At 30.2% G+C, this 19,681-nt stretch overlaps 5 protein-coding genes across 8 annotated transcripts; 4 read left to right on the top strand and 1 right to left on the bottom strand.

The window, feature by feature from the left end:
* Window positions 1–685: 685 nt before the first annotated feature.
* LOC130890816 (RING finger and CHY zinc finger domain-containing protein 1-like) lies at window positions 686–4,524 on the top strand. Of its 3 annotated transcripts, XM_057795156.1 has the most exons (8): window positions 719–972; window positions 1,065–1,226; window positions 1,284–1,439; window positions 1,488–1,766; window positions 1,823–1,916; window positions 2,829–2,843; window positions 2,907–2,933; window positions 4,104–4,524. In XM_057795156.1, the coding sequence occupies exons 1-8, from the start codon at window positions 877–879 to the stop codon at window positions 4,187–4,189; spliced, it is 915 nt and encodes a 304-aa protein (XP_057651139.1). In that variant the 5' UTR covers window positions 719–876; the 3' UTR covers window positions 4,190–4,524. The 3 variants fall into 3 exon arrangements, with proteins under 3 accessions (XP_057651138.1, XP_057651139.1, XP_057651140.1); XM_057795155.1 differs by having other exon boundaries at window positions 686–972; window positions 2,829–2,933; XM_057795157.1 differs by lacking the exons at window positions 2,829–2,843; window positions 2,907–2,933 and having other exon boundaries at window positions 4,104–4,523.
* A 5,257-nt stretch (window positions 4,525–9,781) lies between these two features.
* Window positions 9,782–13,706, top strand: LOC130903473 (RING finger and CHY zinc finger domain-containing protein 1-like). Of its 2 annotated transcripts, XM_057815586.1 has the most exons (7): window positions 9,782–10,035; window positions 10,128–10,289; window positions 10,347–10,502; window positions 10,551–10,829; window positions 10,886–10,979; window positions 11,924–12,028; window positions 13,297–13,706. In XM_057815586.1, the coding sequence occupies exons 1-7, from the start codon at window positions 9,940–9,942 to the stop codon at window positions 13,380–13,382; spliced, it is 978 nt and encodes a 325-aa protein (XP_057671569.1). In that variant the 5' UTR covers window positions 9,782–9,939; the 3' UTR covers window positions 13,383–13,706. The 2 variants fall into 2 exon arrangements, with proteins under 2 accessions (XP_057671569.1, XP_057671570.1); XM_057815587.1 differs by lacking the exon at window positions 11,924–12,028.
* A 709-nt stretch (window positions 13,707–14,415) lies between these two features.
* Window positions 14,416–17,336, top strand: LOC130904116 (uncharacterized). The gene is made up of 4 exons (XM_057816685.1): window positions 14,416–14,859; window positions 15,289–15,533; window positions 15,657–15,789; window positions 16,764–17,336. Exons 2-4 carry the CDS (start codon window positions 15,289–15,291, stop codon window positions 17,277–17,279), a joined length of 894 nt encoding a protein of 297 aa, XP_057672668.1. The 5' UTR covers window positions 14,416–14,859; the 3' UTR covers window positions 17,280–17,336.
* Window positions 15,553–17,975, bottom strand: LOC130904115 (putative nuclease HARBI1). The gene is made up of 2 exons (XM_057816684.1): window positions 17,360–17,975; window positions 15,553–16,609 (listed from the first exon to the last, which is right to left on the bottom strand). The coding sequence occupies exons 1-2, from the start codon at window positions 17,771–17,773 to the stop codon at window positions 15,884–15,886; spliced, it is 1,140 nt and encodes a 379-aa protein (XP_057672667.1). The 5' UTR covers window positions 17,774–17,975; the 3' UTR covers window positions 15,553–15,883.
* Window positions 17,976–18,542: 567 nt separating this feature from the next.
* LOC130904122 (uncharacterized) lies at window positions 18,543–19,581 on the top strand. The gene is made up of 3 exons (XM_057816695.1): window positions 18,543–18,852; window positions 18,907–19,126; window positions 19,177–19,581. Exons 1-3 carry the CDS (start codon window positions 18,764–18,766, stop codon window positions 19,558–19,560), a joined length of 693 nt encoding a protein of 230 aa, XP_057672678.1. The 5' UTR covers window positions 18,543–18,763; the 3' UTR covers window positions 19,561–19,581.
* The last annotated feature ends 100 nt before the right edge of the window (window positions 19,582–19,681 follow it).

Raw genomic sequence — 19,681 nt, 5'->3', positions numbered from 1 at the left:
TTAACTTTACTCATAAAATTGTTACAAATGAAATTGATTGACAATCTTCCGTCAAAATGGTTAGCGGGGGGTAAACAATTAATTTTCTCGTATGTACTTGTGTTAGATTTTCTCGTTTTCTCCGGTAGTAAAAACGGAAGGTCAAATTCAAAGCTTTAGGTGGAGTTAACCCCTTTTCATTTGATAAAAAGAGTTTTAGTTGGAATTTTTCTCATTTTCCACCTGTTTCCAATAAACTTGATTTTCCACACTATTTACTGTTTACCTGCACTAGTCATAATACAGCATAGTCGAAAAAAAACGACAAAGTCACGTTTACGGAAAGAAATTTAATATTGCTCCAAGTAGCAACTCTTTAAGAAGCCATTTCAAAAAACAGCAAATAACTTTACAAATCACACAGAAATTTACGACAAAAGCATTTATTTACTCCACAGCGGCCATTTTTAAATGGGCATCAGCTGATTTAGATAGATTGCTCAATATAACTGGTGCAATTGTAACGACACGGTTTTGACAATACATCTACGACATTTATACAATTTGAGGGTTGGATACGAGACTATTAATGATCTAAAAATAACCACTTTTGATTTTTATTTGATAATTTTTAAGTTTATAAAACAATTAAAAAAAAACATTCTTTTGTTAAACGGTAATTACGACAAAGCGACAACCATAATTGTTTGCAATCGATCGCGTTCGAAAATGCCTTAAAATAAAATTTGACATGACAAACTTCATATGATTTTAGAATAATAGCCTTAATGATATTTCAAATTTTGTCATATCAAAAACTTACAAGACATATTTTGATCAAAACACGATCATTGAATTGTAGATTGTCTTAGAAAGTTGTACTCTATAATCAAACAAATGGATTCAATGTCTACGCCAAGAGCAGAAGGACCTCCAACAGAAACTGAAAAACCAGTTGGATGTTGTCATTACAAAAGAAAATCAAAACTATTGGTAAAAATATTGTTAGATATTGTAATATTAGTTTCCTTTTTGATGTTTATTATTAAAATCGAAACAATAGAACGTAGTAAAATTTTTTATAGGCGCCTTGTTGTAATAAAGTATACACCTGTAGATTTTGTCATGATGAAAGTGAAAATCACCAGATTAATAGAAAAGAAATAACAGAACTGGTATGTGCTTTATGTAATACTAGACAAAATGTTCAAAGTAACTGTATAAATTGTGGAGTGCTTTTTGGAAAGGTAACGTAATTAAATAAATAAAAATATCTCGACTTGGTTGGTGTATTAATTTTTCAGTATGCGTGTTTAGAATGTAATTTATTTGATGATGATGAAAAACGGCAGTTTCACTGTAAAGGATGCGGTTTCTGCAGAATTGGAGGTGCTGATAGATTCTTTCACTGCAACAAATGTAATATGTGTCTTCCCATTAAATTGAAACAAGGACACAAGGTATTTGATTTTATTTAAAAAATATCGATTTTGATAATCAATTTTCAGTGTGTAGAAAATGTTTCGAGATCTAATTGTCCGATATGTTTTGAAGACATCCACACATCTAGAATAGCTTGCCATATACCCCCTTGCGGTCATCTTTTACATGGACCGTGTTATGAAGAACTTCTAGGTAATGGACTATACGCTTGCCCTATTTGCCAAACTTCTTTGATGGATATGCAGAGACTTTGGAAGCATTACGATATGAAAATAGCAAATACTCCAATGCCTCCAGAATATAGAAATTATTATGTGGAAATACTTTGCAAAGATTGTCATAAAGTTAGTTAAGAAATATATATTTTTTTCAATATTTAGGTATAATGCTTTATTTTCAGGAAAGTATTGTAAAATTTCATGTAGTAGGTTTCAAGTGTGCTCATTGCGGTTCTTATAATACCTGTAGGAACAAAGGACCTGTAACTTTGAGAGGTGAGACTTCATTAAATTTTTTTTTCAAATGTTATATATAATTAATGTGTTTTCTATTACTAACTAATATTTTACTGTGGATATACTATACATATAATTAAAATGAGGTGTGGGTATTGAATATTCAGACTGGTATTAAGGATTGTGGTTCCAAACTCCAGATTTATACCAAGATTTGCTTTAGATTTGTTACAGGATCAATAACATTGTTGGTGACATAGAAAAATGCAACATTGCAAATAGAAAGTTTCTTTTGTTTTTTATTTCTGCTTAAAGCAATTTTGGTTGTCATCTGCCTTAATTCCAGTGTAAAATCACTTTAAACTTTAGAAAATAGTTACTGAATGTGAACTAATAGAATTCAACTCACTTTAATATTAGATGATCAAATTTAAAATCAAAACTTCCAAATTTTTGTTGAAATGCTCTATTCTATTATAAAACATAAATTTGAGGACCAACATACAGGTCTGTTGTTGTTGGAAAAGTATTTGAAGAAAAAGTAAAATTTCCGTTGAGCTTTGTGTGGATATAGAAACATACGAAAATTCATTTTTCACATGGAGCCTTGTATGGGCAATTAGTTAGGTTTTTAAAATATCTAATAGATATTTTTGCTAATGGTTAAGTTAGAAAATGACTGTTCTAGCTTTAGTTTTTATAATTTAAAGTGTTTCTATTTTTTCCATTTAGTATTAAGTGGTTTTTATATATTCGCCCCTAGATCCTCCACCGGTACTAGTCTCTTTGTTTACTAGCCCCACCTCTTATTAATGTTACCAGTTATATTGGAAATGTATGTTTTCGAACTTGGAGAACCCTCAAAATTAGAATATACAAGTTCTACCTTATTTTCTTGTCCCGAATTAGTATTATAACTTTTTATGTTATCAATTAAGTGTGTTATTTTAGGCTGCTTCAGGACAGGTATTAGATATTTCGCTTTATTTTGCAACCTTTTGATTTCTATGACCAGAAAAATTTTTACAGCCATTCCCTATTTGTTCTTAATATACGGTAAGTTCTAAATAGTAAATAATTTTATGAAGAACAAGATATACTAGCCCCTTTAAAAAAATAAAAAATAAAACGAGTCTAATGTAAATAAAAATGATGTTTGAAATAGTAGTAGTTGTTTGAATTTTTGAAATCGAAATACTTGGTATGCTATTTATTATGGACTAAAACATCAAAATAAAAGTTGTATTGTGTATAATGAACACAATGGATGTAATCTTGTCAAAGAGACTTTTTCTAGAAACTTGAGACCTAACTAGAGACCTGGGTTCATTGTTTCACCCATACCAATATAAATAACACAATATTAACAAAATGGACAATTAATTTCAGTAGTAAGGGAGTCCTATATAAGTGTGGTTAATTTATAAATCATTTGGTAGCAATAACAAACTTCCCTAAAGAAAAAGACACTTTAAAAAATTCTGATTTATTATGGAAATATGATTTAACATGTAACAAGTGCATTTCGGAAAATTTTTCCAGTTATTTCATCTATTACATTTCTATTTCCTTTTCTCTTTTTGTCATTTTACTATAATTGTTTACAGCTGATCCGTTAATTCCACTCCTCTTAGAAAGTTCAAAATATGGAATGACTCGAGTTGCCAGAGAATGTCCTGTGCACAACAGTATCTCTTTAGGTGTTCACTGAGGCGACAGTGCTCCAATAAGACCCCTGTTAGTACTCATAGGTGTTTTTACTTAAGCTGATACATTCAGCAGATCTTTTCTGGTTATAGTTTTCCAGGATAGTCTCAGCCCCTATCCCAGTAATTGGTTGTACCCCTTTCTACCGTCTTTTACTTGATTGTATATGAATAATTGAATTATTTTTTTTAGTGTAAAATAGTGTTATTGCTAATATTGAACACACTTTTCAGTATTGATACACCCACATTCACATTATTCGGTTCTTGTTCTTACTTAGGCTGATCTTCTTTGATTATAGTTTCCCAGAAGAGTCTTTGCTTATCTCACACCTTGTAGGTTGTCTCATTGATTGTTTTTACCCCTTTCTTACATATTTTATTGGACATATATGAATAATTTAATTATTGTTTACTTTTCTGTGAGTGTAAAATAGAATAATTGCTGATTTCATGAATATATAAAATCAATAATTCTGGTATTAAAAATGTGTCACTTCTAGGCATTCTTTATTTTTAGATACAGAACAAGCCGCACCTATTGGTAATTCTAATGAAGAAATTAGAGAATCGGATGTTGAAAATTTAGTAGAAAATCCTGAATAAATGATTCGGGCTAATCATTAATTGGAGCTGTGTTTTTTATTAATTACTGTGACGAATCGTACTTGTGACACTTCTAATGTATTGCTTTAACAATTTCTCCAATGCTCTTTTTTATTGTAATAAATCGATTTGAATAAAAACTGATCTACCCAAGCTAGCAGAACCTTTATTATATTCGATAATTTATACTAAAATGTTGTATTTATTTATATATTTTGAATTTTCTGTTTTTAGTATCTTTTATAGTTGTGTAAATTAATTTTAAAGTTTTACATTTCTGAATGTTATGTACAAATATTTATTACAATATAGGTATCACAAATATTTACTGTTTTTCTTATCATTTCTACTATTAACACAATTTTACAACAGTGGAAATAAACAAAGAACTGTAAGAGTACTTACAGTTGTGAATGTATCAAAAATTAATCAAATTTCTTATAGACTTAGAAACACCGCGTCAAATGAACCACAATACTCCCATGATATGGTTTTGGAGCATTTATTCCTTGCCAAAACACAAAGTACATTAAACATTCGTTTTTAATCATCAAGAAACATCTTACTCAAAATACCACTTTGAATCATTCGTTTTTAGTCCACACGAGATACAAAAGATAATATTGATCGCTAGTATAAAGTTAAAAAATGTTCCGGTGGATGTAATAATCATTGGAACTCTGTAAACAATAATATTTTTTGCACCATGCATTGTTTTGATTAGTGTATGCAAAGGATAATATAATTTGAAACTCAAATACATTGGCAACTCATGGAAAATGAGCAGCAGTTTGACTAAAACCCTTTTCAAGGGTTAACTCTTCTAATCGGGCAATCTCATTTTAATAAGTCCATGGATGTACCACTCTTTTTCTACTTGCTATTCAAATCAAAATTTGTTATTCTCCTCTTTTTCCATTCTTACTACTTGAAACTTCGACGTCATGGCGATCCACGAATAGAGTAGAGTGGTATATAGAAATGTTCATTCTTTCCATCAGCACTTTAACAAGTCGCGCTCTCTCTATCTTTAATATTAATTCTATGGTCGTGAATCATTGGTAATTTCATGGTATAATAGTGACAAGGTGTGTTTTTGCGCACGACCAATGAAAAAAACTTCCAAAATGCCGCCATATTGGAAATTCAGCCAATCACATGACTTTGCACGAAATTGAATACTGGATGCTATGATGATGCAATTACATTAATTTAATATGTTTATTTTTTTTTATCGTGTGGATCAATGTTTGAACTAAGAAAATATAAAATTTGAATCTGAATTAAATGTTTTAAGATGATATAACTGAAACTATTGTAAATAAAATGAACAAAATAAATATGTGTTTGTGTAAAAATTATATAGATAGGTTTCTGTTATTCTGTTAAAGATCTACACATAAAAATAATTGTTTTTTTTGTGGAGTAAGAATAAATTCATATACGTTTTAGATTTTTGCAAACAATTTTTTATTACAACAACTAAGTAATAAATAAAATTATCAACAGAGAAACATTTGAGTATCGACAAAACTTTTTTTGTCAATCTCAATGTTTTGAGAGATATGAATTTCATCAAAACATAAAACACAAATTTTTTCTCGTGCTGACATGTTTTTTGCTTTGTCTTTCATAGACAATAAAATTGATTCAACAATTCCCTCGTCAATGTTCACTTTAGCAGCCCTTTTTCTCAACGTACTTAACCCAGGCAGTGGGTAGCCTTTTTTCCGCAAATATCTATAACCCTTAGGGCTAACACTTCTTAAAGCTATGGTCGAGGCAATGTCTTCGCTGGACCACTTTACATTTTTTTGTTTAGGATGTAACAACTTCCTTATCTGGCCAGGTGTAAATATTGGAGATAAAATTTCATGTAATTTGTCTTTTAATTGTATTTGGAATAGTTTATGTTGTTCTCGCATTTCAATATCTTTCAGTTCCAACTTTTTCTGTAATTCATCATTTTGTCTCTTCAAATCCCCTAACTTATTCATTAACATTTCAGTTCTGGAATAAAAGAAAATTAATATAGTACACAACTTTTCTCATTATGTAACAATCTCATAATACAAAAAAGTATATCAAAATATACCTAGGGATGTTGCATTCAAATGAATCAGCGTTATACAATTCCTGTGATCTAAAAAAAAAATGTTAATAGAAACTTCTATTACTTATTAAAAATTATTAATGTCGAAAATAATTTTACTCGTGTTACTGGTCCCCAATTTCACAGATAATTTATAGATTATTTCAAACAACCACAAAAAATGAAGCAGTATAAAATATATTTCAATCTGTATGCTGTAAACTTACACATTGTTATTAGCCTCATATTGGACTGTAGGATTATCTCTGTCGATATTTTCAGTACTTTGTATTCCTATAGAAGAATCATTGGTATCATTATTTTTATCAAGTTGGACTAATATCTGTGGAAACTCCGCAAAAAAATTTATTGATTTTTAAATCTGTCATGGAAGTGCTAAGTTATTTTAAAATTTTACTCACAAACTCTGATTTGTTACATCTAGTAAAACATTATTTTCTTGTCTATTAATGCAATTTGAAAAACTAGAGCTACGTGCTCTCTTTTGTGAATTTCTAAAATCATTTTCACTTTCACAAACACTTCTTCGTTTTCTACCTCGGTTCGCTTCACTGAAATTATACAATATTTTTATTTTTACAATATGCTAAATAATTTGGTATATCAATTTCCATTTTCAATAATAAATACCATGAAGGTTCAGTCAAGTACAAAGTGGGGACAGCATTTTTCTTTAGCTTTAAAATAGGCTTATCCATATACTATTCAAGTAACTGGTATCCTCAAAAAAATCCGGCATAAAGTGGCGTGAACAGATCCGTCCTGCAATTTTTTATAATTTATTCAATCAACACTCATAATTGATAATGCCAAAACAAAATTAATGCAATGTATTTTAGAAATAAGACAATCATTTCCAAACCATTTTTGAGGTTAATTTCCTTGTCGGTATTGCAAGCATTAATCCATTTTTTTTGAGTATCACTATCTTTGGGAAATGGGAAATACTTAATATTTTGATTTTTTGTGTTCCCATTCCAGTTATGACATCTACCAACGGAGCATTCCGGCATATTGTCAATCAATTTTCAATTGCATTTAATGTAAGCGTTCGCACTTGCACAATTCATAACTCAATCGTAAATTAAAAGTCAATATTTTTTAAAACTATCTGTATTTTTTACGTCATATTGACGAATACTGACTATTATTACAATTCTATTCGGTAAGTAAGATTTACAATAAAAATCCGCAAGTAGCTCTGCGGCACTTGTCTAGGTTACTACCGCCAAAACAACAACATATGATTGGCAATATGGCGGCGTTTTGGAAGTGCGCCGAACATGACGAAAGTTGGTCTGCGGATGGAACACACCTAGTCTCTATTACACCATGGGTAATTTTCATAGAGATATTACCAATAGAGTAGGCAAGTGAGAGCGTCTCGCGAATGAAAAGAGAAAGAGAATCATTTATGTATTTCTATCTCATTCTTTTGTTGCGTACTGCGCATGCGTGTATATATATGATATATATGATAAATATTCTAAAGTCATTGAGCGTGATGAGTCGAAGACTGTATTAAAATAATCTTCACCGTATGGTTTCATAAAATTTAAAGATCAGATATTTGTTATGGATCTCGATATAGATAAAACAAATCGACTCTTGTAAATCTCATTATTAAAATACTGTGCGAAATAATTTACAATGAGCGTAAAAAATGGCTAGTCGTCTGTTATTTATTGCTGACAAATATTTTATGAAGGAACTTACAGTTTTAAGTAAACACAAGTTTGTTGAAAACTTGAGTATATTACATTTTATTGAGTAGCAAAAAATAGCTGATGTGCATGACTTACGATTTGAAATATAATATAATCGAATGTATGGTACCCAATTAAAAAGATTTTATTGAAAAGCCGGAAGTAATATTAGTCTTTTTATGTAGTTGTACTAATTTATTATTAAAGAATTGTTAAATAAAGTGTTTTAGTTAATTATAATTGAGTTTTGGTCCTTCAGAGTATTCCATTTTGTTTAAGTACTGATAAACTGAATTTATTCTTCAAATTATTACGTGCACTACTGATAAATAATGTTGACTAGAATACCAAAAAATTCTCTAAAAACAATATTCCTATAAATATATTAGCAAAAAAAAACATTAAAAAAAATTGGCATTTGCGGGAATCGAACCGAGAAAATCTAAAGGCTGAGATCTTGACACCTCGGCCACCGTGCATTCATGGATATACATACTGTGAAGTACTTCAAAAAGTTGTGGGCTGAGGGGCTTAGCCTAATGATTTGTACATTAGCTCAACCTATTTTTATTGAATATTACTTGGGAAATATACAATTGTTTTCATTGCACTAGATTTCGTTTATCAATAGTATTGCAGGAAAGATCTTATTCTATTTCAATTCATGTTCTGACACGAAATCTAATCAACGCGCATGCGCCATTAGACAGAGACATAAATACATAAATTATTCTCTCTCTCTCTTTCTATCGGCCAGACGCTCCCAATTGTATGGGCGCCTATAGCATGCCTACTCTATCTGTAATATCTCTATGGTAATTTTACGTATTTACTGGTAGTGTATATTCATACGAAAGTCGGAGGATTAAGTTACTTCTATGAAAGTTGTTTTTTAAAAAAAAAAATTCAGTCAAGTGTTTTGATTGCCTTTTAATATTCTGAAGTGGTCATTAAAACATTGTAGTATTTGATTATATAAAATTTTTTTTCGTGATATTATAATTAAACGGTACCTTGACCAATCAGAAGGTCCAATGGTGCCCACAGCCACTGTTAACTTTACTCATAAAATTGTTACAAATGAAGTTGATTGACAATCTTCCGTCAAAATGGTTAGCGGGGGGTAAACAATTAATTTGCTCGTATGTACTTGTGTAAGATTTTCTCGTTTTCTCCGGTAGTAAAAACGGAAGGTCAAATTCAAAGCTTTAGGTGGAGTTAACCCCTTTTCATTTGATAAAAAGAGTTTTAGTTGGAATTTTTCTCATTTTCCACCTGTTTCCAATAAACTTGATTTTCCACACTATTTACTGTTTACCTGCACTACTCACAATACAGCATAGTCGAAAAAAAAACGACAAAGTCACGTTTACGGAAAGAAATTTAATATTGCTCCAAGTAGCAACTCTTTAAGAAGCCATTTCAAAAAACAGCAAATAACTTTACAAATCACACAGAAATTTACGACAAAAGCATTTATTTACTCCACAGCGGCCATTTTTAAATGGGCATCAGCTGATTTAGATAGATTGCTCAATATAACTGGTGCAATTGTAACGACACGGTTTTGACAATACATCTACGACATTTATACAATTTGAGGGTTGGATACGAGACTATTAATGATCTAAAAATAACCACTTTTGATTTTTATTTGATAATTTTTAAGTTTATAAAACAATTAAAAAAAAAACATTCTTTTGTTAAACGGTAATTACGACAAAGCGACAACCATAATTATTTGCAATCGATCGCGTTCGAAAATGCCTTAAAATAAAATTTGACATGACAAACTTCATATGATTTTAGAATAATAGCCTTAATGATATTTCAAATTTTGTCATATCAAAAACTTACAAGACATATTTTGATCAAAACACGATCATTGAATTGTAGATTGTCTTAGAAAGTTGTACTCTATAATCAAACAAATGGATTCAATGTCTACGCCAAGAGCAGAAGGACCTCCAACAGAAACTGAAAAACCAGTTGGATGTTGTCATTACAAAAGAAAATCAAAACTATTGGTAAAAATATTGTTAGATATTGTAATATTAGTTTCCTTTTTGATGTTTATTATTAAAATCAAAACAATAGAACGTAGTAAAATTTTTTATAGGCGCCTTGTTGTAATAAAGTATACACCTGTAGATTTTGTCATGATGAAAGTGAAAATCACCAGATTAATAGAAAAGAAATAACAGAACTGGTATGTGCTTTATGTAATACTAGACAAAATGTTCAAAGTAACTGTATAAATTGTGGGGTGCTTTTTGGAAAGGTAACGTAATTAAATAAATAAAAATATCTCGACTTGGTTGGTGTATTAATTTTTCAGTATGCATGTTTAGAATGTAATTTATTTGATGATGATGAAAAACGGCAGTTTCACTGTAAAGGATGTGGTTTCTGCAGAATTGGAGGTGCTGATAGATTCTTTCACTGCAACAAATGTAATATGTGTCTTCCCATTAAATTGAAACAAGGACACAAGGTATTTGATTTTATTTAAAAAATATCGATTTTGATAATCAATTTTCAGTGTGTAGAAAATGTTTCGAGATCTAATTGTCCGATATGTTTTGAAGACATCCACACATCTAGAATAGCTTGCCATATACCCCCTTGCGGTCATCTTTTACATGGACCGTGTTATGAAGAACTTCTAGGTAATGGACTATACGCTTGCCCTATTTGCCAAACTTCTTTGATGGATATGCAGAGACTTTGGAAGCATTACGATATGGAAATAGCAAATACTCCAATGCCTCCAGAATATAGAAATTATTATGTGGAAATACTTTGCAAAGATTGTCATAAAGTTAGTTAAGAAATATATATTTTTTTCAATATTTAGGTATAATGCTTTATTTTCAGGAAAGTATTGTAAAATTTCATGTAGTAGGTTTCAAGTGTGCTCATTGCTGTTCTTATAATACCTGTAGGAACAAAGGACCTGTAATTTTGAGAGGTGAGACTTCATTAAATTTTTTTTCAAATGCTATATATATTTAATGTGTTTTCTATTACATATAACTAATATTTTACTTGATTTTCTATCCAATTATTTCCCTTTTATAAACTTTTACTACCCCTGTGGATATACTATACATATAATTAAAATGAGTTGTGGGTATTAAATATTCAGACTGGTATTAAGGATTGTGGTTCCATACTCCAGATTTATACCAAGATTTGTTTTAGATTTGTTACAGGATCAATAACATTGTTGGTGACATAGAAAAATGCAACATTGCAAATAGAAAGTTTCTTTTGTTTTTTATTTCTGCTTAAAGCAATTTTGGTTGTCATCTGCCTTAATTCCAGTGTAAAATCACTTTAAACTTTAGAAAATGGTTACTGAATGTGAACTAATAGAATTCAACTTCACTTTAATATTAGATGATCAAATTTAAAATCAAAACTTCCAAGTTTTTGTTGAAATGCTCTATTCTATTATAAAACATAAATTTGAGGACCAACATATAGGTCTGTTGTTGTTGGAAAAGTGTTTGAAGAAAAAGTAAAATTTCCGTTGAGCTTTGTGTGGATATAGAAACATAGGAAAATTCATTTTTCACATGGAGCCTTGTATGGGCAATTAGTTAGGTTTTTAAAATATCTAATAGATAATTTTGCTAATGGTTAAGTTAGAAAATGACTGTTCTAGCTTTAGTTTTTATAATTTGAAGTGTTTCTATTTTTTCCATTTAGTATTAAGTGGTTTTTATATATTCGCCCCTAGTCTCTTTGTTTACTAGCCCCACCTCTTATTAATGTTACTAGTTATATTGGAAATGTATGTTTTCGAACTTGGAGAACCCTCAAAATTAGAATATACAAGTTCTACCTTATTTTCTTGTTCCGAATTAGTATTATGACTTTTTATGTTATCAATTAAGTGTGTTATTTTAGGCTGCTTCAGGACAGGTATTAGATATTTCGCTTTATTTTGCAACCTTTTGATTTCTATGACCAGAAAAATTTTTACAGCCATTCCCTATTTGTTCTTAATATATGGTAAGTTCTAAATAGTAAATAATTTTATGAAGAACAAGATATACTAGCCCCTTTAAAAAAAAATAAACGAGTCTAATGTAAATAAGAATGATGTTTGAAATAGTAGTAGTTGTTTGAATTTTTGAAATCGAAATACTTGGTATGCTATTTATTAAGGACTAAAACATCAAAATAAAAGTTGTATTGTGTATAATGAACACAATGGATGTAATCTTGTCAAAGAGACTTTTTCTAGAAACTTGAGACCTAACTAGAGACCTGGGTTCATAGTTTCACCCATACCAGTATAAATAACACAATATTAACAAAATGGACAATTAATTTCAGTAGAAAGGGAGTCCTATATAAGTGTGGTTAATTTATAAATCATTTGGTAGCAATAACAAACTTTCCTAAAGAAAAAGACACTTTAAAAAATTCTGATTTATTATGGAAATATGATTTAACATGTAACAAGTGCATTTCGGAAAATTTTTCCAGTTATTTCATCTATTACATTTCTATTTCCTTTTCTCTTTTCGTCATTTTACTATAATTGTTTACAGCTGATCCGTTAATTCCACTCCTCTTAGAAAGTTCAAAATATGGAATGACTCTAGTTGCCAGAGAATGTCCTGTGCACAACAGTATCTCTTTAGGTGTTCAATGAGGCGACAGTGCTCCAATAAGACCCCTGTTAGTACTCATAGGTTTTTTTACTTAAGCTGATACATTCAGCAGATCTTTTCTGGTTATAATTTTCCAGGAGAGTCTCAGCCCCTATCCCAGTAATTGGTTGTACCCCTTTCTACCGTCTTTTACTTGATTGTATATGAATAATTGAATTATTTTTTTTAGTGTAAAATAGTGTTATTGCTAATATTGAACACACTTTTCACTATTGATACACCCATATTCACATTATTCGGTTCTTGTTCTTACTTAGACTGATCTTCTTTGATTATAGTTTCCCAGAAGAGTCTTTGCTTATCTCACACCTTGTAGGTTGTCTCAGTGATTGTTTTTACCCCTTTCTTACATATTTTATTGGACATATATGAATAATTTAATTATTGTTTACTTTTCTGTGAGTGTAAAATAGAATAATTGCTGATTTTGAACATACTGTTTAGAAATTTTCTAAAGTGTTCCATAAGTCACAGGATCATTTTTGTCTCAAAAGACAAGACAATGTAATTGTTAGTGTGGGTTTCATTTTATCATGAATATATAAAATCAATAATTCTGGTATTAAAAATGTGTCACTTCTAGGCATTCTTTATTTTTAGATACAGAACAAGCCGCACCTATTGGTAATTCTAATGAAGAAATTAGAGAATCTGATGTTGAAAATTTAGTAGAAAATCCTGAATAAATGATTCGGGCTAATCATTAATTGGAGCTGTGTTTTTTATTAATTACTGTGACGAATCGTAATTGTGACACTTCTAATGTATTGCTTTAACAATTTCTCCAATGCTCTTTTCTATTGTAATAAATCGATTTGAATAAAAACTGATCTACCCAAGCTAGCAGAACCTTAATTATATTCGATAATTTATACTAATATGTTGTATTTATTTATATATTTTGAATTTTCTGTTTTTAGTATCTTTTATAGTTGTGTAAGTTAATTTTAAAGTTTTACATTTCTGAATGTTATGTACAAATATTTATTACAATATAGGTATCACAAATATTTACTGTTTTTCTTATCATTTTTACTATTAACACAATTTTACAACAGTGGAAATAAACAAAGAACTGTAAGAGTACTTACAGTTGTGAATGTATCAAAAATTAATCAAATTTCTTATAGATTTAGAAACACCGCGTCAAATGAACCACAATACTCCCATGATATGGTTTTGGAGCATTTGTTCCTTGCCAAAACACAAAATACATTAAACATTCGTTTTTAATCATCAAGAAACATCTTACTCAAAATACCACTTTGAATCATTCGTTTTTAGTCCACACGAGATACAAAAGATAATATTGATCGCTAAGTATAAAGTTAAAAAATGTTCCGGTGGATGTAATAATCATTGGAACTCTGTAAACAATAATATTTTTTGCACCATGCATTGTTTTGATTAGTGTATGCAAAGGATAATATAATTTGAAACGCAAATACATTGGAAACTCATGGAAAATGAGCAGCAGTTTGACTAAAACCCTTTTCAAGGGTTAACTCCATCTAAAGCTTTAAGTTTGACCTTGTATCTTTCAGCCACCACTGGTTTATAGCTTTGCAACCTACTCAAGTTTTATAAAGGCAGCAGTGGAAATTAATGTCTAAAAAACAACCGTAATTTATGTACAAAACGAACACAAACGTTCTAAATTTTGTAAATTGCTTGAAAGCTGACTAAAAAAAAACTACAAAAATTCTCATTTTTAGCTGTATTAAGCAGAGCATACACGGTCAATAATACTGACAGTATCGAAAAATATTGTCAGTAATACTGATCGTGTAATCCGAGGTATTGAAGTACTGAAGAGGGTACTGAAGATTGATGCTTCAATCCATTCATTCCTCAGTTCTGGTCGCCGAGTAGTGGGGATACTGACAGTAATAATGACCGTGTGGCCGGGTTTGCTTCATTCTTCAGTAATGAGGCGGGTTTAGGTTGTGAAAACACGTGCCATCTAATTGATGAAATCTTGGAGTTCGACGTTGGTTTGCTTTTTGTAGAGTTGCCGTTTATTTTCTCTGAAAACGTGAAGCCTGCTTATTTTCTTACGAATTTAAGTTAAATTACGTTATTTAAATTAAGTTAAATTAAGTTTAATTACGATAAATTTATCTTCCTCAGTTATTAAATTGTGCAAAAACTCGTGCATCCAAAGTAAGTACAAGATTATTTTTAAAATACTGTGAATTTAACCCTCTGGGTACCACGGTCCTCATGAAAGTCAAGTACCACAGGGGTCCTTTTTGGACCCCAAATATTTTTTTCCATTTTAAATCTTGGGTTATTGAATAGGAAGTTGAAACTTGGTACTTTCACATGTTTTTGAATGCTAATAATGAATTTTACCTTCAAGTTTACTCATCTTTTAACTTATGCCCAAAAATAAATAAAAGGTGCAACTTGTTTTTTCTTGTATTTTCTGAAGAAACAATATTTTAAAACGGAGTTTACAAAGGTCATACAGCAGAGAAAGTTAAATTCTCGTAAAAGTGTTGGGTCCCAAAAGGACCCCATGGTACTCGGAGGGTTAATAACGAAAATATTAATCATAACTTCATTTACATTTTGTTAAATAATTTGCAGATGGAGGATAATATGGACGAAGATCTTAAATTATTTATTCATACTTTTGAATCCATGCCCGAATTGTGGAGCTCCACAGATCCAAATTACATGAAAAAAAATAAAAGGATGGAAGCCTTAAATAAATTATTGCCTTTGTACAAAAAAATAAAACCTAACGCGGAAATTTCCGATGTCAGGAAAAAAATAAATACATTAAGATCAAATTTTCGAAAAGAACTTAAGAAAATTGAATCTTCGAAAAGGTGAGAATATATACCAACATTTTGATTTTCTTAGTAAAATTTTATTTAGGCATTAGGTATAGTTGTTTTTATAATAATTATATAAAAAAGAAAATATGAAATGAATTTATTATGTTATTAAAGGTCTGGATGTGGTACCGAAGACATTTACACTCCGTCGTCATGGGTATTTTATGCTCTTCAATTTCTTGATAAAATCGAGCAGCCATTCGAAACCCACTCGTCGATTGATGTGGAAAACGAGGAAGAGGAACAGGTATGATTTTGATTGTTTGGTTTTTACCATAAATTTCAGTATTAAATTTTTTGAAATAAAAAATTAACATTTGCAAAAGTATTATGACAAATTATTATGTAAGATTAAAATATGTACAATATTTATCCCTTGTGGATTTTGCGTCGCTTGCATTCCTACTATGTTCTTCACGAAGACTAGCCCCTACATCTATGCTTTCAATTTCGTTTTGTGCACTAAAGTTTAGAGATTCCTTTTTTAAGTAATTATGCAGATAGCAGCATGCTAGTGTAATTTTTGTTGCTTTGTCAGGACCAAGATTTATTGGCTTTTGAAACACACCAAATCTTGATGCGAGAATGCCAAAGGCATTTTCGACTACACATCGAGCTGTGGACAGTCGTTTATTGAAAGTATCTTGCTCCTTTGTACATTTTTTTTGAGGGTATGGTTTCATAAGGTTGCAGTGCAAAGCAAAGGCCTCATCTGCCACAAAAACGTAAGGAAAATAATCCTCTGAACCTGGTAACTTTGTGGGAGGTGGAATATGCAATTGCTTTTTTAGAAACAAATCCCAAAATTTTGTATAAAAGAGGACCCCACCGTCGGAGATCCTACCATTAGCTCCTACATCCACCATTATAAATTCCTTATTTGCATTGACCAATGCCATTAAAACAATGCTAAAGTGTCCTTTATAATTATAATACAGAGAGGAGGTATTAGCCGGTTTTTTTATGGCGATATGCTTTCCATCAAGAGCTCCGAGACAAGTAGGAAAGTGGCAGTTCTTGCTGAATTCTGCTGCAGTTAATAACCATTCCTCTTCTGTTAAGGGAAGCTGTAAAAAAAAAAATATTTTTTAAATAATAATAAGATTGTTATTATTAGTAGTAATAAAAATTTGCTGTAATTAGTTACAAAGAATGTCAATCATTTTTAAAGCATGAAATATGAACATCGAGGAATTTTTTAACTCTTGTTTTATTTTTTAGGCTCAAGAAACTACAAACATAATTCCAGAGGACGATGTTATCACTCAGCCTTCGACTTCAATAAATTACAACAGAAAATCCAAAAAACAAAAAAAATGTAATAAACAATCAGATTTGCTGAATTTAGCGTGTGAGTACCTGACCAAGGAAAAAGAAGGAGATTACAATCTTAACTTAGCGAAAGTTTGGGCTACAAAATTGCAAAATTTGGATGCGTCCCAAAAAATACTTGCCGAAAAGGCCATAAACGACATTTTATTTGAGGCTACAATGGGGAATCTGCATCACAACTCCGTTAAAATCAACGAGCCGCAATCTTCCTGCCTCCATTCATCAAATCCTTCCCAAATACTGAACGGAACCCTTCCTAGTCCAGTCCATGTCCCTTCTACCACCACCACTTCCCCCCAAAAAATTATGATTTTAAACAATAATAACAATTATGATCCAATCGATGATAACGGCATTTCATCAAAAAATAACTTGAAGGACTACTATCATACATTTTCTGAATAAAATAAAATTTTGTAAAGTGTATAAATGCCTATACATACTAATAAAATATTTTACTAATTGAATTTTTTTGTTCAACTTACCTTGATATAATCTCGAAGCACATAGATGAGAGTTTCACATGTTTCAATTATCATTGAACTAATTGCTGCTGGGGAAATCAATGCTGAGAACTTGAGGTCAGCAAAATTTCTTCCTGTCGCCAGGTATCGCAAAGTAACAGCGAGTCGCTCTTTTGGACTGATACTTTGTCTCATATTAGTGTCTTGCTTTTTAATATGAGGTGAAACCATGTCCAATAAAGTTAAAAACGTTGTTTCACTCATTCGAAAATAATTTTTGAAATCTGCAGGATTTTTAACTACTATTTCATTCAATAGGTTTAAATGGGTGTACCTGTCTCTTTCCAACAGCCAATCCTTAACCCATATTCTTCTTTTTTTTCTTTTTTTTACAACAGCAGAAGCTATAACTATTGCCAAACAGGCTCTATCCATGTTAAGTTATCTACTAAAGGATGGAAAGCGGGAACTGACGAATAATATTGACAGTAATAATGACCGTGTGAATTAAACGAACATCAGTAATACTTTCAGTAATAATGATCGTGTAATCACAGAAAATACTGAAGAAGGGCACCTTCAGTACTTTTATCAATACCTACTGTCAGTTTTATTGACCGTGTATGCTCTGCTTTAGATCTACAAATTATTTATGAGAAAATAAATTGTTTATTTCACGAAAATCAGCCGTTTTCTAGATTGCCTAATGACAGTAAATGATATTCAGTAATTCTAAATACATTTTTGTTTTAAATAATAAACAACTACTCTAAACTATTCCATATTTTATTATTTGTGGTTTATAACAGCCCAAAAAAATGAATTATCTTAAAATTAAATTATATGATTAGTGAAGATCTTAGTTACTGATCCTATTAAATAAGAGGCCATTTATATTGGAGTCAAAATATTTCAAGGTTATATTTATAACCATAGACCAAGTCCAGTAGAGTTTTCACGTTAATAAATCGTTATAATTGGCTGTAAAATGAATGGTCCACTATATAGGCCACTAGCATCAAAGCCGAAAAATGGTTGGGGATTGATAATTGTTTTCATAAAATTTCTATTATTAAACGAAATTAATATTTTGTCGTCATTTGTGGTTTATAACAAAATTTCAAACATAAATTATACGGTTGGTTAACGATTCTACTTAATTAGAGGCCACTAGACTTGTTATATTTCGAGGTTAATACAGGAAGTGGAATGTGGTTTAATAATTATAATCATAAACCAAATCCTGTACAATTTTCATATAAACAATGAGCTTTATCACAAATCCATATACCTGATCGCTATAAATTAGACTATTAGTAAATAGACTGTTTTGTAAGAGGCCACCAATAAATAATAATAATAAAGAAGCCGAAAAATATTTGGAGGTTAATGATTTTTCCAGTCACTATTGTTTTATTTTGAAAAATGAGTTGCGTTTTATTTGGTGACATTGTAGAACCCAGTACAAGAGCTTTAATCGATGAAGATTTAGAAGAGTATCCAGAATACGTCGAGTAAAACAATAAATTTCAAACATTACGATTTATATTATTTTTGCATATTTGTAGAATTACACCTAAATGGGAAGGTAACTACGAAACTCCCCATGAAATAAATTCTCTTATTGTTATCGAATCCAGAATTGTAAGAGATTTATTAAACGACTGTATTTTAAACAATCAAAAACCTATTTGTACACTTATCAATGGGGCAATTGATATATATTCATTTAAAGAAAAACAGTATTTTGTAGTTTACTATGAAGGAAAAGAATTGAATGCTTGTCAGGTAATAAACGTAGTAGTAATAATAATATAATAGAGTTGAGATTTTTTCAGGTAGTTGAAGCAATTGAACATTGGATATTGAACGCAAAAATTATATATACAATTAAATCTGACTCTATATATAATTATCAAAACCCGTTTCTTCTTGAAAAACCATCATATGTTATAAAAAGCATATCAAATGGTGAAAGTAACTTGAGTTACACAAAATTGGAACAACCGAATTTGGTAACAGGATTAGGTGCAGCAGTATTGTCATATTGCATCCACCAACAGATACCAAAATGTACATTGATCATCATTTATTTACATCAGTCTCAACTAGATTCATTCAATAGTTGGCCAATTTTGGATGTTTTTAAAAAAATGGGTTTATCTATACAACATTGTACAATTAAAGATAGGGTGGTCAATATGAATAATTTGTATATGTAACAATATATTTTTTAATTAAAATGTTTTGTCTTTTTCTTTTTAAATTTATATAATTTATTTTTGTTGCTAAATTTTCATTTTAGGTCTCTTCTGAATAAAAATTAGATTTCGAAATATGTAA

The sequence above is a fragment of the Diorhabda carinulata genome, chromosome 2 (assembly GCF_026250575.1).
Source record: "Diorhabda carinulata isolate Delta chromosome 2, icDioCari1.1, whole genome shotgun sequence".
Lineage (NCBI taxonomy): Eukaryota > Metazoa > Arthropoda > Insecta > Coleoptera > Chrysomelidae > Diorhabda > Diorhabda carinulata.
This window is presented reverse-complemented; position numbering and strand designations above follow the sequence as displayed.